The 13,922-nt window shown below is 47.3% G+C and overlaps 1 protein-coding gene across 1 annotated transcript in view; it reads right to left on the reverse strand.

The window, feature by feature from the left end:
* The window catches only part of Dmbt1 (deleted in malignant brain tumors 1), a 199,780-nt gene that overhangs the window by 61,183 nt on the left and 124,675 nt on the right, over window positions 1–13,922 (reverse strand). Inside the window, 5 exon segments of the mRNA XM_013021896.1 lie at window positions 4,878–4,940; window positions 6,774–7,112; window positions 7,722–7,815; window positions 10,049–10,103; window positions 10,105–10,339. Of these exon segments, the coding sequence (XP_012877350.1) occupies window positions 4,878–4,940; window positions 6,774–7,112; window positions 7,722–7,815; window positions 10,049–10,103; window positions 10,105–10,339 (786 nt within the window).

Here is a 13,922-nt window from a genome sequence, read left to right on the forward strand (position 1 = left end):
TCTGTGTCTTATGAAGTCATCAGGAAAACGAGTGGATTCAGACCTGTCCGAGAGGAGAAAGAGCTGGAAAATGTGGGCAGGTAAAGAACTGCAGCCAAGAGCATTAGGAGAAATGCCAAAAATTGAAATGCATGGTCAGCTCAGAGATGAACTCATTCTACTCCGAGCTTCTCCTATCTCACAGGAATCCTCCATTTCTGAATAGGCAGCATGCTCAGTCTTCTTGTAGTTATTAGTAGCTAATAGGATTTTACTGTGGCTTAGAACCATTCAAGATCGCTGGTGTTATCATTCAACTGACCTGGCAGACAATTTTTAACTTATCAGAACCTGTGTTTCCTTATCTGGAAAAGAAATTCTAGGTGCTTCCTCCTCTACATGTTGCAAGACTCAGATAAGAGAAACTACACAAAGCATTGAAATAGCAATGGAAAGGGTATTAGGCAGTGCTGCTTAATGGAAATTAGGCTGGAGCAACAAAGGTAATTTAAGACTCCCTGGTAACTACATTTTAAGAGAGTGAAGAGTAACAGGTGAAATTTATTTTAATGATATGTGTACTCGTTACACTTGAAATATTATTACTTAATATGTGATCAACATAAAATACCATTGAGCAATTAAAAAATCCTTTTTATAGTACTGTCTTTAAAAACTATTCTAAAAACATGAGGTATAGTTGACATACTAAAAACATGCACATGTGTAGTGTATGTAACTTGATGTGTTTGGACATGTGCATACATCTGTGGTACATAGCTATAATCAAAAGAATGAATATGTCATCTCTTCCAAACATTGCTTAGCATCCCTTTTATGTAGGTAGTAAGAATAATGAATGAGATATACTTCCTTAGCACTTTTTTTTGAGACACACTTTTACTATGTGGCCTAGGCTGGGTTCTTTGCTCAAGTATTTGGTTTACGGGTTTAAGTGGGCCATCATGTTTGACATCAAAATTTTAAAGATTTATTAAGGATGATCATATACCTTGTCAGATTATGCATTACATGATGGTGTAACTAAAATGCCAGTTGTCATAGATGATGGAAGACTGAAGATGACAAGCAGGATGATAAAATGGGAAAGGACACAATCATAATGGTGGACACCAGGGATGGTCACTAGGAAGAATCATGCCCTCTCCATGTGGCTCACCAGGTAGGAGAAATAACTAAACTCTCACCATGGTGGACAGCTTCCAGACATCAGGCAGTTCTATACTTTATTTCTTAGGTTTAAAAGATACTAGATGATCCTTTGATAACTTTCCTTTCTCTGACACACATACATGTGCATACACACATGTGCATGCACACACACACATACACACAACCTCTTTTCTTCTTATTCTTTGCATTTCTAAAAGGATATCACATGAGAGGTCTTGAATTACCATTATTTTTGTGTGTGTGAAATCACAGAGTCAATGTTGATGTTGGGGGTTGACCATCCAAGGTCCATTTTCTTCCCTCCAATTAACCCTAAATTAAGCATTATTGGTGCTCGGTGAAGGTGGCAGTGAGCTCAGGAATCGGGGTGCTTGGGTCTTACCTGAATGTACAGCAGTTAGGGGAGAGAGCCGAGTTGAGACAGCAGCAGGGAGAACTGCAATAAAGAAACACCTGTTAGGGGCTGGGAAGGTGGCTCAGTGGTAGAGCGCTTGCCTTGCAATACCTGAGGCCCTGGGTTCGATTCCTCAGCACCACAGAAGCAAAAAGAAAAAAGCAGGAAGTGGCACTGTGGCTCAAGTGGTAGAGCGCTAGCCTTGAGCTGAAGAGCTGAGGGACAGCGCCCAGGCCCAGAGTTCAGGCCCTATGACCGGACCCCACCCCCAACCCCCAAAAAAGAAACACCTGTTAATGGTCTACAACTTCTCAAAGCACTCCATGGTGCATGGCCACCTAAGGGCACCCTGGGCTTTTGCAAGATACAATTTTGTCGTAATTCCAAAGTAACCACTACATACGTAAGTGTTACCCCATCTCTTAGTCACTGATGTTCATTTCCAATGAACTCAATATTCCCTATTTTGTCTTTGCCAGACTCAAAATCCACGTGCAGGTATTTGGTGTTTTGTGGTGTGAGTTGTGTGCTTTAGATCTTAATATTCTCCCTGAGAGCTGGCCCAGTGACCTGGACCTTCATTTATTATGCTTATTTTAGTCTTCTGCTTGTTTTATTACCTCTCTTTCTATGGTAGGCACTTCCTATTTGGAGGTGTGGCACTGGTAGACATTACAGTAGTTAGATGGGGAGTCCTTTGGTCAGCTTTTACCATTAACATGGCACGTACGGCCTTTCTTCTAGCTCACCTTCCTTCTCTCAACTTGCTATTTAGGCATCCTATGTCGGTGTGTGTCTTGAGAGTGGTGTCCATTCTGAGCTTCTGACAGTACCACATATGCAACTGCAGTGGCAGAATACTGTCTTGTTCCTCAAAGACATCACGTTCTGAGCTTCTGGCTCTGAAGTCAGAGGGTATGGGCCAGGAATGCAAATCGCCTCAAAATACTGACAAGGCAAAGAAACAGAGCCTTCCTTTCCTTTCTTTTTTTAAATTGTAAAGGTGATGTACAGAGGGGTTACAGCTACATAAGTCAGGCAATGAGTACATTTCTTTTTGGACAGAGCACCCCCCTCATTTTCTTCAGTTTTTCCCCTGGGTCACCAGTGTCTCGTGGGGATCACTGCTGAATTAGTTCACCACTGTTTCTGTGCTTCCCCTTCCCCTCCTCAAACTGGATAAACTATGTACAAGACAAAGAATACAGAAATAAAAAACAGTGACAAAAGGGATAAAACACAAGAAAAAAGGAAAAGAAAAAAGAATACCACAAACAGCACAATTAAAAGAAAAACCTCTTGTTTCAATTTCTTGGAGTTCATTCCAATAAGCATCATTTTATATAATCATACGCATATAGCTATTGAGTCTTTGTGATCCTCTCCTAAGAACATCTTCCTTTGGTCTCACCATGTAAATGCTTAGAGTCCTGTTTAATTAATCATGTCCAAGAGTAAATTTTTGTCTTTTACTATCCATTGGGTTTACTTGTAGATATATAGACATGTTCTAATTATTACAAATGAGGGAAATCATGCAACCTCTGTTTCATTGGGTCTGGCTTACTTCACTTCATATAATTTTTTCCAAGTCATTCCATTTCCTTAAAAATGACAGAGCCTTCTTTTCTAGAGCTGCCATAATGAAGGCAGCCCGACGCACCCTTTGCTGTTATCTAAGTGAGATCCACTTTGGACTTCTGACCTTCAGAACTGTGAGGAAATAAATCTATGCTGTTTAAGCCATGAGGTTATGTTGTTTGTAATAGTATTAATGGAAACTTGTAACAATACTATGTGTGAGTGAATGACTCTTCCTCCAAAGAAAATTCAAAACATGTTATTTACAAAATCGGCAGTTTGAATATTTTCAAAGCTGAGCAAATGAAAGCCTAAGGACAACTATGAAAGTCACATTCAAAATATTATCTTTCAATGAAAGTCTCCTCCTCCTCTTCCATTTCTTCTTCTATTTCTTTTTGTTCTTGTTCTCCTATCCTTTTTCTATTTCTCTTCCTCCTCCTCCTCCTTTTCCTCTTCCTCCTCCTCCTTTTCCTCCTTTTCCTCCTCCTCCTCTTTCTCCTCCTCCTCTTTCTCCTCCTCCTCCTCTTCTTCTTCTATTTCTTCTTGTTATTGTTCTCCTATCCTTCTTTTATTTTTTCTCCACCGCCTATTCTTCTTCCATTTCTTCTTCTATTTCTTCTTGTTCTTGTATCCTTCTTCTATTTCTCCTCCTCCTCCTCTTCTCCTCCTATACTTCCTCCTCTTCTTCTTCTTCCTCTTCTTCCTTTCTCTTCTTCTTCCTTCTCCTCCTCTTCTTCCATTTCTTCTTCTATTTCTTCTTGTTCTTGTTCTCTTATCTTTATTTCTCCTCCTCCTCTTCCTCTTCTTCCATTTCTTCTTCTATTTCTTCTTGTTCTTGTATCCTCCTCCTCTTCCTCCTCCTCCTCCTCCTCTTCCTCCTCCTCCTCTTCTTCCTTCTCCTTTTCCTCCTCCTCCTCCTCTTCCTCCTCCTCTTCCTTCATCTTCTCCTTCTCCTCCTCCTTCTCCTTCTCTCTTTTAAGCCAATAGTTCATCTATTGTAGCAAGACCCTAGAAATCATTTCCATACAAATTCACTTATTATGGATAGGTTATGAAGTCACCTGGAGAGCTAACTAAGCATGTACTGTCATTTACTTCTCTCCTGAATTTGGATAGGTAAGAGAATATAACCCTGCATACCACTGGCCCAGGAAAAGAACAGGATTAAAATATAAACTATGGTTCCTATCACTTTCTTGCAACCATAATGTCTGAAAGTCATGTCATATCTAGGAGGAGATAACAAAAAGTTTTTTCTTACCTGATAATATGGTTACTGAGCTTCCATCACCTATTGATACAAATAAATTGAAATATTTCTTATTCAATTACAATCAATAACCTTTAAATAACCTACTTAAGACTTCTCAAAAAACGAACATGACAGGTTTTAATTACAAAAAGTGGAATAAATCCCTGGTAAAACACAGCCCTTAGGACTTAACAGGCTGCCATGACTTGATTGTTCTGAAGACACTGTAGGTGATACTGGCTTTTTGGAATGCCACACAATGACAGCAAGCCAGTCACTAGAGGAATTTGAGGCCATCTTCTTGCTTTAGACGGTCCATTTATAACTAAGCCCAATTATGTACAGAATATAGAATCTATTCTCCCTTCCAAATTTAAACCAGTAATTAGAATGAAAAACAAGATTGTCTTAAAACTAAAAGGAATATTTGTACCCAATAAGGACCTTGAACTTCAGCAAGAAATCACTTCTTACCTTGATGCATTGGCAGTGATTCTTCAACATTCTCTGCCAGGAGAGGGGCTGAGAGTTCGGTGGCTGTTGGGACATACAAGAGTGGATGGCAGTCAGGTCCTAGCCCTTCCCAGCTGACCTGAGTCCCGCAGAGTGCAGAAGGACATTTACTAAACAGTCATATGAGCAATAGAAACAATTTGCCAACATTTTTCCTCCACCACAGAGAGGTAGGAATTATGCTTTTAATAACATTTTCACTGGAAAAGTGAAAATAACAACATCAGAGGATAAACAAGATTAAAATTAAAATGAAGCTAATTATTTAGAAAGAAGGAACTGACCCTACAGCATTTTGAACCTAATGGCCCGTTTATCTTAATGGCCCAGTGATGTAGAAATGGCAAATGATGACCATTGAAATATGACAACCAAATATCTTCCAACACTATTCCTCCATTATCTTCACACAATTTGTGTTGGAATGGAAAATGTCATCCATAAAACAAAAACATGAACTTACCTGATACAGGCTTTAAATAGTCACTCTCTGTAAACAGGGAGGAAAAGAAAAGATCTGTGTAAGAAAAGGATAGTTATTGTTGCTAGAGACTCTCCTATCACAAGGGAATTTTAAGGTTATAAAATATATCTCTCGGAAATTAAAAAAATATTGACTCTTCTAGGCTTAGTTTACATGACTTCACTTGACCACCAAATGTCTAGGTACTCATTAGCACAGTGTGTCTAATGACCCATGTTGGATCCAGTTGTGACTGTGCTATCTCCAATGGACTAACTCTGTAACACTCTCAAATAGGAGGCAAATACTCTTTTTACTCACAGAACAGTTTAGTGGACCTTAGAAGCTTTATAGAGCACATGTGTTTTGATGGAATTTTAATCAGGAGAGGGATAATAAAATGAAAAATCAGTCAACAATAACACAAATAGATAGGCAGATAGACAGAAATACATACATACCCTCAATTAAACTTCAATAGATGTAAGAACCTAATTCATCACTTTAATATTATGTAGGTCTTTCTGGTTGAATGTAACTAGAAAATTTGATGAGTGACCAAGTTCATTGCTCTAGATACACCCCTGCCACACGCACGCGCGCGCGCGCGCACACACACACACACACACACACACCACACACACTGCACATTGCATACACATTTGCTTTTAGCATTGATAGTATGCAGAAAATTAATCACAAGCATGGAGGACATTTGTTCATATTTCTGGACCAGTGGTTCTTAGTTGGCAGCAATTTGCTCCCTAAGGAGACATGTTGGGAGACATGGTAGGATGTCACAAGAGGTCAAAGACGCTGCCACGTGCGGGACAGCCCACCCACCACGAGGCATCATCGAGCTTCAAATATCCAGAGCCATGGTGCAGGTTGATCATAGCCATACCATTTTGTCAAGGACTTGTGATCCAGAATTCCCGGCCTGAAATCAGTCAGCAGGGCAAGCTAGGGCTGTGCTAACCTGGTCCTTTGCCCACCTGCCCTAGACTGCAAACCCGAACGCTTTACATCGTCACCCCCCACGGGCGCCCTGAATGCTTCGCCTCACTAGGGACTGGGGTCGCCTCTCCAGGAGACGTGTCAGACAGTCTGGTCCCGCCGTTTCTCTCTCTGTCAAATCCATGTCACGACTTTGCCCCCCCACATTTCTGAGCCCCAGCCGAGGTCCTCCGACCTGCCGATGGACCAAGCCGGAGGCGGCCCTGGCCTCACAGCAGGCAGGCCTGGCCCACGATCACGCAGGCCGCGCGGATGTGCTTGGCCGGGGAAGGGGGGCGGCGCATGACCTCAGCCGTGACCTGGGGGCCTCCCCTGTGCCGATGACGCCCTGTGTCTTGGCCGGGGCCGCAGGCATGCACGTGCCCGCATGCGCATACTGTCCCATGACCTCAGCCGTGACCTGGGGGCCTCCCCTGCGCCGATGACGCCCTGCGTCTTGGCGGGGGCCGCAGGCATGCACGTGCCAGCCCGCATGCGCACACTGTCACAGAGTGCCTCGCTGCCGACACAGTCCACGCCGTCCAAAGGAACCGGCCCGGGCCGGTCTCGAACCCACCCGGGCCCGGGCTGGGGCAGCGAGGCGCGGCCGCAGCGCAGCTGCCGGCTCATCACCTCGCGCCGCGCTGGTCCCACTGGGGGTGGCACACCCGCCCCACCGACCGAGCAAGGAGCCTCGCACTCGCCCGAGCACCTGCCGACCTGAGCACCTGCCCGACCTGTTCACCGCGGTGGCGGGTAGGGAAGGGCGCGGATGATGCGCGGGGAGGAGCCTGCGAACACGCATCCACCTCGTGCGCACGCGCGGATGGCCACACACGCGCGGACGGGCACACACGCGCGGATGGGCACACACGCGCGGATGGGCACACACGCGCGGGGCCACACACGCGCAGAAGGGCACACACGCGCGGACGGGCACACACCCTCAGGGTCACACACGTGTGGACGGCCACACACCCTCAGGGTCGCACACCCGCAGGGCCGCACACCCGCAGGGTCACACACGCAGACGGTCACACACCCGCAGGGTTGCACGCGTGGACGGTCGCACACCCGCAGAGTCACACACGCGGACGGTCACACACCCGCAGGGTTGCACGCGTGGACGGTCGCACACCCACAGGGCCGCACACCCGCAGAGTCACACACGCGTGGACGGTCCCACACCCGCAGGGCTGCACACCCGCAAGGTCACACACCTGCAGGATTGCATGCATGGACGGTCGCACACCCACAGGGCCACACACCCGCAGTCACACACCCGCAGGGTTGCACGCGTGGACGGTCACACACCCGCAGGGTTGCATGCGTGGACAGTCGCACACCCGCAGGGCCGCACACCCGCATGGACGGCTCCGGGGACCGTTCGTGGAGAGACCCGCCCTCGCTGGCCCGCAGATTAGAATCCAGCTTCAGAGTCTGGAGGGGTCGGGTCAGCCTAGAGTCAAGGGGGATTTGGGGCTGGGCCAGGGGCCAACGAACAAAGGCGTGGGGGGGCGTTCACGATGTCTTGAGAGGAAAATCGTGTTGGGGATGCCCCCCCCCCAGGCCTACTGTGTGACTTTGGTCAAGGCGCTTGACCTTGACTTAACTTTGGCTCTGAACCTCAGTGTCCTTATTTGCAAAACAGGGATCATGAAGCAAGCCCCTGGCAACAAGCGGTTGCCAGGATGGATGGAAAGCACGGTGCGACCAGATGGGATTCGTGCACTGAGGTCATCTCTTAGACAAAACCACTCAGCGATTTTTATACCCCTGGCTTGGAATAAACGACAGGCAATGATCCCAATGAGAATTCAGTAAATCAGCCAAAATAGCATAGTTACAAGAAATTATACACCCCTGCAGATACAACAGGATAAATGCGATCAACTTCCATAGAAGATGGGACTCCCAAGAAATTGCTGGGAAAAGCTGGATGGGGCTAATCCTTGGGGAAGGAGCTATGGACAACTTTGCTTTCATTATCAAAACAATTAATAATCAACATGTTATTAGTTAATAAGTCAACATCATAATTAATACATCCAACCGCACATGCATGATTCTAAAGCAGAATTTTTCAACCACAGCACTGTTGAACTTAGGGCTGGAATACTGTGTCGGGGAGGGTATTTAGTAGTGCTCTTAGCCTACCCACAGATGCTAGTAACCCCCTCCATTATGACAATCAAAACTGTCTTCATACATTGCCAAATGTCTGCTGGTTGGGAGACAGGGGAAATTGCCATGCAAGAAAGTCTTTTAAAAGTGCTTTTAAATCTCCTAAAGCAAAATTTATCTTTACAGGAATTTGCTAACTGGTCTATCCTCAGTTCTTCCCTCTCGTCCTCCTCCCTCTGTCTAGGGAGTCTGAGATAATCATGTGCTGAATAAGAGAGGCAAGAGCCTCCTGCCCACCTGGGCTGCTCACAACTTCCGGATGAGGCGAAGGCAAATTCTGCTTGGTGCCGCCAGGGCTTTGGTCTATCTTAAGGCAGGACTCGGAGGTCAGGGAGGCTGGAGGAGGGCTGTCCCCCATAGGTTGGTAAAGACTGTGGGGACGGTGGTTTTACAGGACAGAGCTTTCTCTTCCACCACCTGTTCCAAAACCAGTGTCAACCTCAGTGAGCAAGGCTCCTGCCAGCGCAGAGCTCACGTCCCTACCGTTACCAAGAGAGAGAGGTCTGCTGCCTGCTGACAGAAGTAGGCACAGGAAGGAAAGTTGTTTTGCTCCCTGATGGATCTCCAAGGCTTTCCACCAGTAAGATGCTTCAGATCCTACTTTCTGGCATGTTTCATTTGGAAGAATGACTAGGGGAGCAGGAGAGAAATAGATCCCATAACAAACAGAGTCAGCAAGGAAGGATCAAGAAGGGGGCCTTCCTCCTCCTCGTCTTCCTCTTCCTCTTCCTCTTTTTTTTTCCTAGCCCTATGTTTTACTCTATCATCCAAAGTGGGTCTATCAAAGACATAGCTACTCTAAGAGGTTGTTTCCCCCCACACCAGAAGGCTCGCCATGGCACCACTGTCAGCCTGATTCTAAGCAGAAGGACAAGTTAGTAGATCAGAATGAACAGCCATCAATGATCCTCGAGCAATACCATGGGAGGAAGTCTGATTATTGCCATGGTGATTATTGCCATCTGATCAGAAAAAGACTAAAGGGTATGCAAAAAGCCACATTGGATGGAAGGGAGAGAAGGTGTGAGAAGAAGGTAGGGCATGCAGGGAGGACGGCTTTCGTGCCGTCCCTCGGGACCTGTGGCCCCAGGGGCCCCGCGGTCCTTCCTTCACTGCTCTGCTGGTGCTGTGCTCTTTGGAACTCTGGGGCCCAAACTTTGTGTCGCTTCTCCTGCCGTGAGACTGAGTCTTTTCACTTCAACTCTAGAATTCTCTCCAATGTTGTTACTGTTGGCTTTTCAAGTAGACACAAGAAGAGCCTCAGCTTCTTCCTAAACCCCCCAGGGAAGAGATGCCACGCACCCTTTTTCCAGGGGAAGGCCCTGTGAAGACAAGGGCTTTCCTAGCCATCAGTGAATACACAACAAAGTGACATAGGCATTCTCTTGCGTCAGAGATGAAGGTGAAACTCAGTGGATGATTGGACAAAGTGGGGGGAAAAAAGATCAACTCTCAGAAAAGATGGAAAACAATTGACCAGAGCAGATACACCAGTGTCTTCTCAGTGTCCACAGCTGTGGGTGAGCCAGCCCGTGAGGGAGCACTACCTCAGTCCCAGAGCACTGCACATCGTCCAGAAGAATGGAGCTAGAGTCCTGGCCAAAGTGGGCCTCTCCAGAGGGGGAGACGGCTGCCCCACAGCCCAGCTGCTGGCACACGACCCGCACATCCATCTTGTCCCACAGGTCATCATACACTGTGCTCCACACGCCTTCAAAATACACCTCCACTCAGCCAGAACACCGTCCAGAACCTTCCACCAGCTGCACAACAAGCCACTCTTTGGGAGAAAGGCAGCCTCGTTCCCCACCATCCTCCTCCTCATTGCAAAAGCCAACTGTGTTCCCAGCACAGAGACAGACCCTTTACGGTGACACTGTTTAAAGTTCATGACTACTTTGTAGGGTATGATGGTCCTAGTTTTACCAAGGAGAAAACCAGATGACACACTGTTATTGGGGGACAGAATGGGACCCTCTCAGTTCTTCATAGCGCCCCCCCACTATTTTGAATGGAATTATCCATGGACACTTTATTTGACCCTATGGCGGGATATCCCAGGAAACTGTTACTTCAGAAGCATTGGATCCTCCCTCCCCACTGGTAAAAACCAACAGACACTGGCAAACGCTAGGCACACTGAGATTTTAGCCTAAGAACCTCTCCTAAATTCTTGAATAACTATTAGTGTATCACCGTTGATGTTAAATCCAGGGTATTAGAGAAAAACAAATGCCCAGAAAGTATGCACAGTGCTTATTTCCAACCTTTGCCCAACACCTCCCAGGACTTTGCTGGGTGTTATCTTATTGGCTGTCCTAACAATCTCATAGATAGTGATGCACCGCAGGTGGGGCTCAGCAGGGACCAAACAAACAGAGTTTGTTTCTTAGCTCATCTGCTCCTTAGCTATGCAGTTGCACGGACCACTAAGGCACTCTTCAAGCATTTGTAAGTGAAAACAAGACACCTACCTGAAATGATTCATGAAGCAAATACAAGTAGTGCCCAGCAGCACTCAAGAGATGGAAGTTTTTATTATCTCCATCTTAGAAGTCAGAAATAAGATAAATGAAGGGACAATTACAGATTCCCAAGTCTGTGGGTGAATTGGGTTCCTGTGGCCTTAACATGTCCTTGTTTATATCTCGGGGTGGTGGCGCGGGAGGGGGGGTGGCTACCTATGCAGATTCGTGGGATGTGCGCATGTCTGAAAATGAAACCCAAGGTTTTGAATATTCAAGAATCTCCTGGAGTGCTTACCATACACTCCTCAACTTTTAAGAACACCTGAGAGGGAGACCGTTAAGTCAAATCTTTAATGCATGTGAACAGTGAAGACAGAGAATGATCTGGCAGCATTCCTAGCTTGTCTAGCAGAGATAAAACTGGAGAGCCTCTCTCTCTGAAGGCCCATGACATGCCTTGCTCAGTGGGGGCCATGTGTCCCCAGGGGCTATCACACCTTTACCCCAAGATGTCACCCACTTCCCACTTCCTTCCTTCTGCCATGTCTGACTGGGGCTTACCTTCCTGCTGCTCCACAGGCGTGCCTTCGGGGCTTCTCTTGGTGCGTCCCTTCCCCAGCCTTCCTCCAGATCCTCTGACACCTCTCCTGTAGCCAACTGAGGTACATCAGCCACATTAGCGTCTCACCAGCGAACTGAACACCGCGGGCTCCCAACAGCTCCAGATCTACTGGAATCTGATTTTTATAAATTCACAGTAGAGATCCTATTGTGGAACCAAACGTGGGAAGCCATGTTCTGGAATCAGCTCCTGCCTGGGGGAGGGGGAGGGCAGGCGTGGGGTTGCAATCAGCTCCTGCCTGGGGGAGGGGGGAGGGCAGGCGTGGGGTTGCAATCAGTTCCTGCCTGGGGGAGGGGGAGGGCAGGCGTGGGGTTGCAATCAGCTCCTGCCTGGGGGAGGGGGGAGGGCAGGCGTGGGGTGGCATGGGATCCTTTCACCAGCTATGTGTTTCTACCCGTTCTTCCAACTTTTTTTTTGGGGGGTCCGGTCGTGGGGCCTGAACTCTGGGCCTGGGCGCTGTCCCTCAGCTCTTCAGCTCAAGGCTAGCGCTCTACCACTTGAGCCACAGTGCCACTTCCAGCTTTTTTCTTTTTGCTTATGTGGTGCTGAGGAATCGAACCCAGGGCCTCAGGCATGCAAGGCAAGTGCTCTACCACTGAGCCACCTTCCCAGCCCCCCGTTCTTCCAACTTTTTGCCAGTCTCCATTTCATTGTGAGTCTCTAGTTATCTACAGTTGATCTTGAAGCATTTTGAGTAAGATACAGCTTGTATATACGTATGACCAATCTGATTTAAGCACTGCATATACATGTACCATGGTGAGGCGCCTTTGAATAATGAACATGCACTTCCACAAAAATAAATAGCAGGAAGGCAAAACGTGTCCTGTCTGGGGCGTGGGTACTAGTGGGGAAGAAGAACAAAGAGGCTGGAGAAGGATGAATCCATATTAAGGAGGCAAACTGCTCAAGACAATACAGTGCAAATTATCCGGAATGGGACCTGTGGCTTGCCACTGCCCTACACAAAGGGCTCATTGCTGTCCTGCCTGCTGATGGGCCAGCCCAGGGCCAGGGTCCTGGGGTGCCACCACACAGACGTCAGTCTGGCCCTGAGACAGTGAAGGGCAGCATGGAGCAGTGGAACTTCCCAGCAGGCATTCAGGAAGAGTGATGATGCCACGTCATTGTTTCACCCCAAGACTGAGCCTCATGTGGACCCTGCTCACTGCCTCACCCAGGATCCCAGAAAGCAACCCGTGGGGGATGGGCCAGAGAAGGGGGAGAGGACCACCGTATGCTTCTAATACATTTCCTCAGCTTCCGCAGTCGGTGAATGGTTTACTGGATTGAAAACATGAAGCATGAGAAGTGAAATACTAAGGAAAAACTAGATCAGAAGGGACAGGTGGTGAAGGGCTTCTAATGCCTGACCAGGGTCTTAGAACTTCATTCTATAAGAAAAATGGAGCTAGTGGGCATTTTTGCAGAAAGGAATGAAATAATCAGGGTTTGAAGTTTTGCAGAAGGAGTGAAATAATCATGTTTTACACCATGAGCCATGAGGAAGGTGAGCCCCAGTGAATGTGCAGAATGGACTCCTAGGTAGAAGAGGCTAGAGGTGGGCGAGGAAAGGAAAACACTGGGGACAGAGCCAAGAGGTGGCAATGGGAAAAGACTCAGGAAGGGAGTGGCAGATATGTTGATTAACAATGCTAAGACTGGCCAGCTAAGAGGAAGGACTCAGAGCAATGACAGGACCAGGAGAGGCAAGCCTGTGGGTCAGTGAAGTCAGTGTTAGAGACCATGCTCTTGATGGTGTCTATGATCTGACAGAATTGTTCAGTCAGGAAGCAGATGAGATCATTGAGGGGAACGTGCATAGAGCGTCTGCAGACTTCAGATGGGAAGAAGGAAGATGGCTGGTGAAGGTGAGACAGGAAGCCAGGAATAAAAGCAAAAGGCTGAGCCACACACACAGACAAGGAGAATGATGGGTCCGGCCACAGGGACTCTCAGACGGAGGCCACTGGCTTGGCAGTTACAGACCAGTGGACGTCTCTGCTTAGTAGAGAGGAGCTGGAGTGGAGACAAGTGAAGGGGGCTAGGGCCTAAGACATGAGATCAAGGCACCGTGGCTACGCAGTCAGAATCTGCCTCTGGAGAAAGAAAGAAAGGTTTCCATAAAGAACGGTAGCAGGCAGGAGTAAACCCGACCTCCAGCCTTTCTGTGTCGTTGTGTTGTGTTTTTCTCTGTTTTCTGGTCAGGTCTTGCTATGTAGCCCAGGCTGGCCTCCAGTTCACAATCCTCCTATCTCAGTCTCTTGAATGCT

Source organism: Dipodomys ordii, unplaced genomic scaffold (assembly GCF_000151885.1).
Source record: "Dipodomys ordii isolate 6190 unplaced genomic scaffold, Dord_2.0 Scaffold58, whole genome shotgun sequence".
Lineage (NCBI taxonomy): Eukaryota > Metazoa > Chordata > Mammalia > Rodentia > Heteromyidae > Dipodomys > Dipodomys ordii.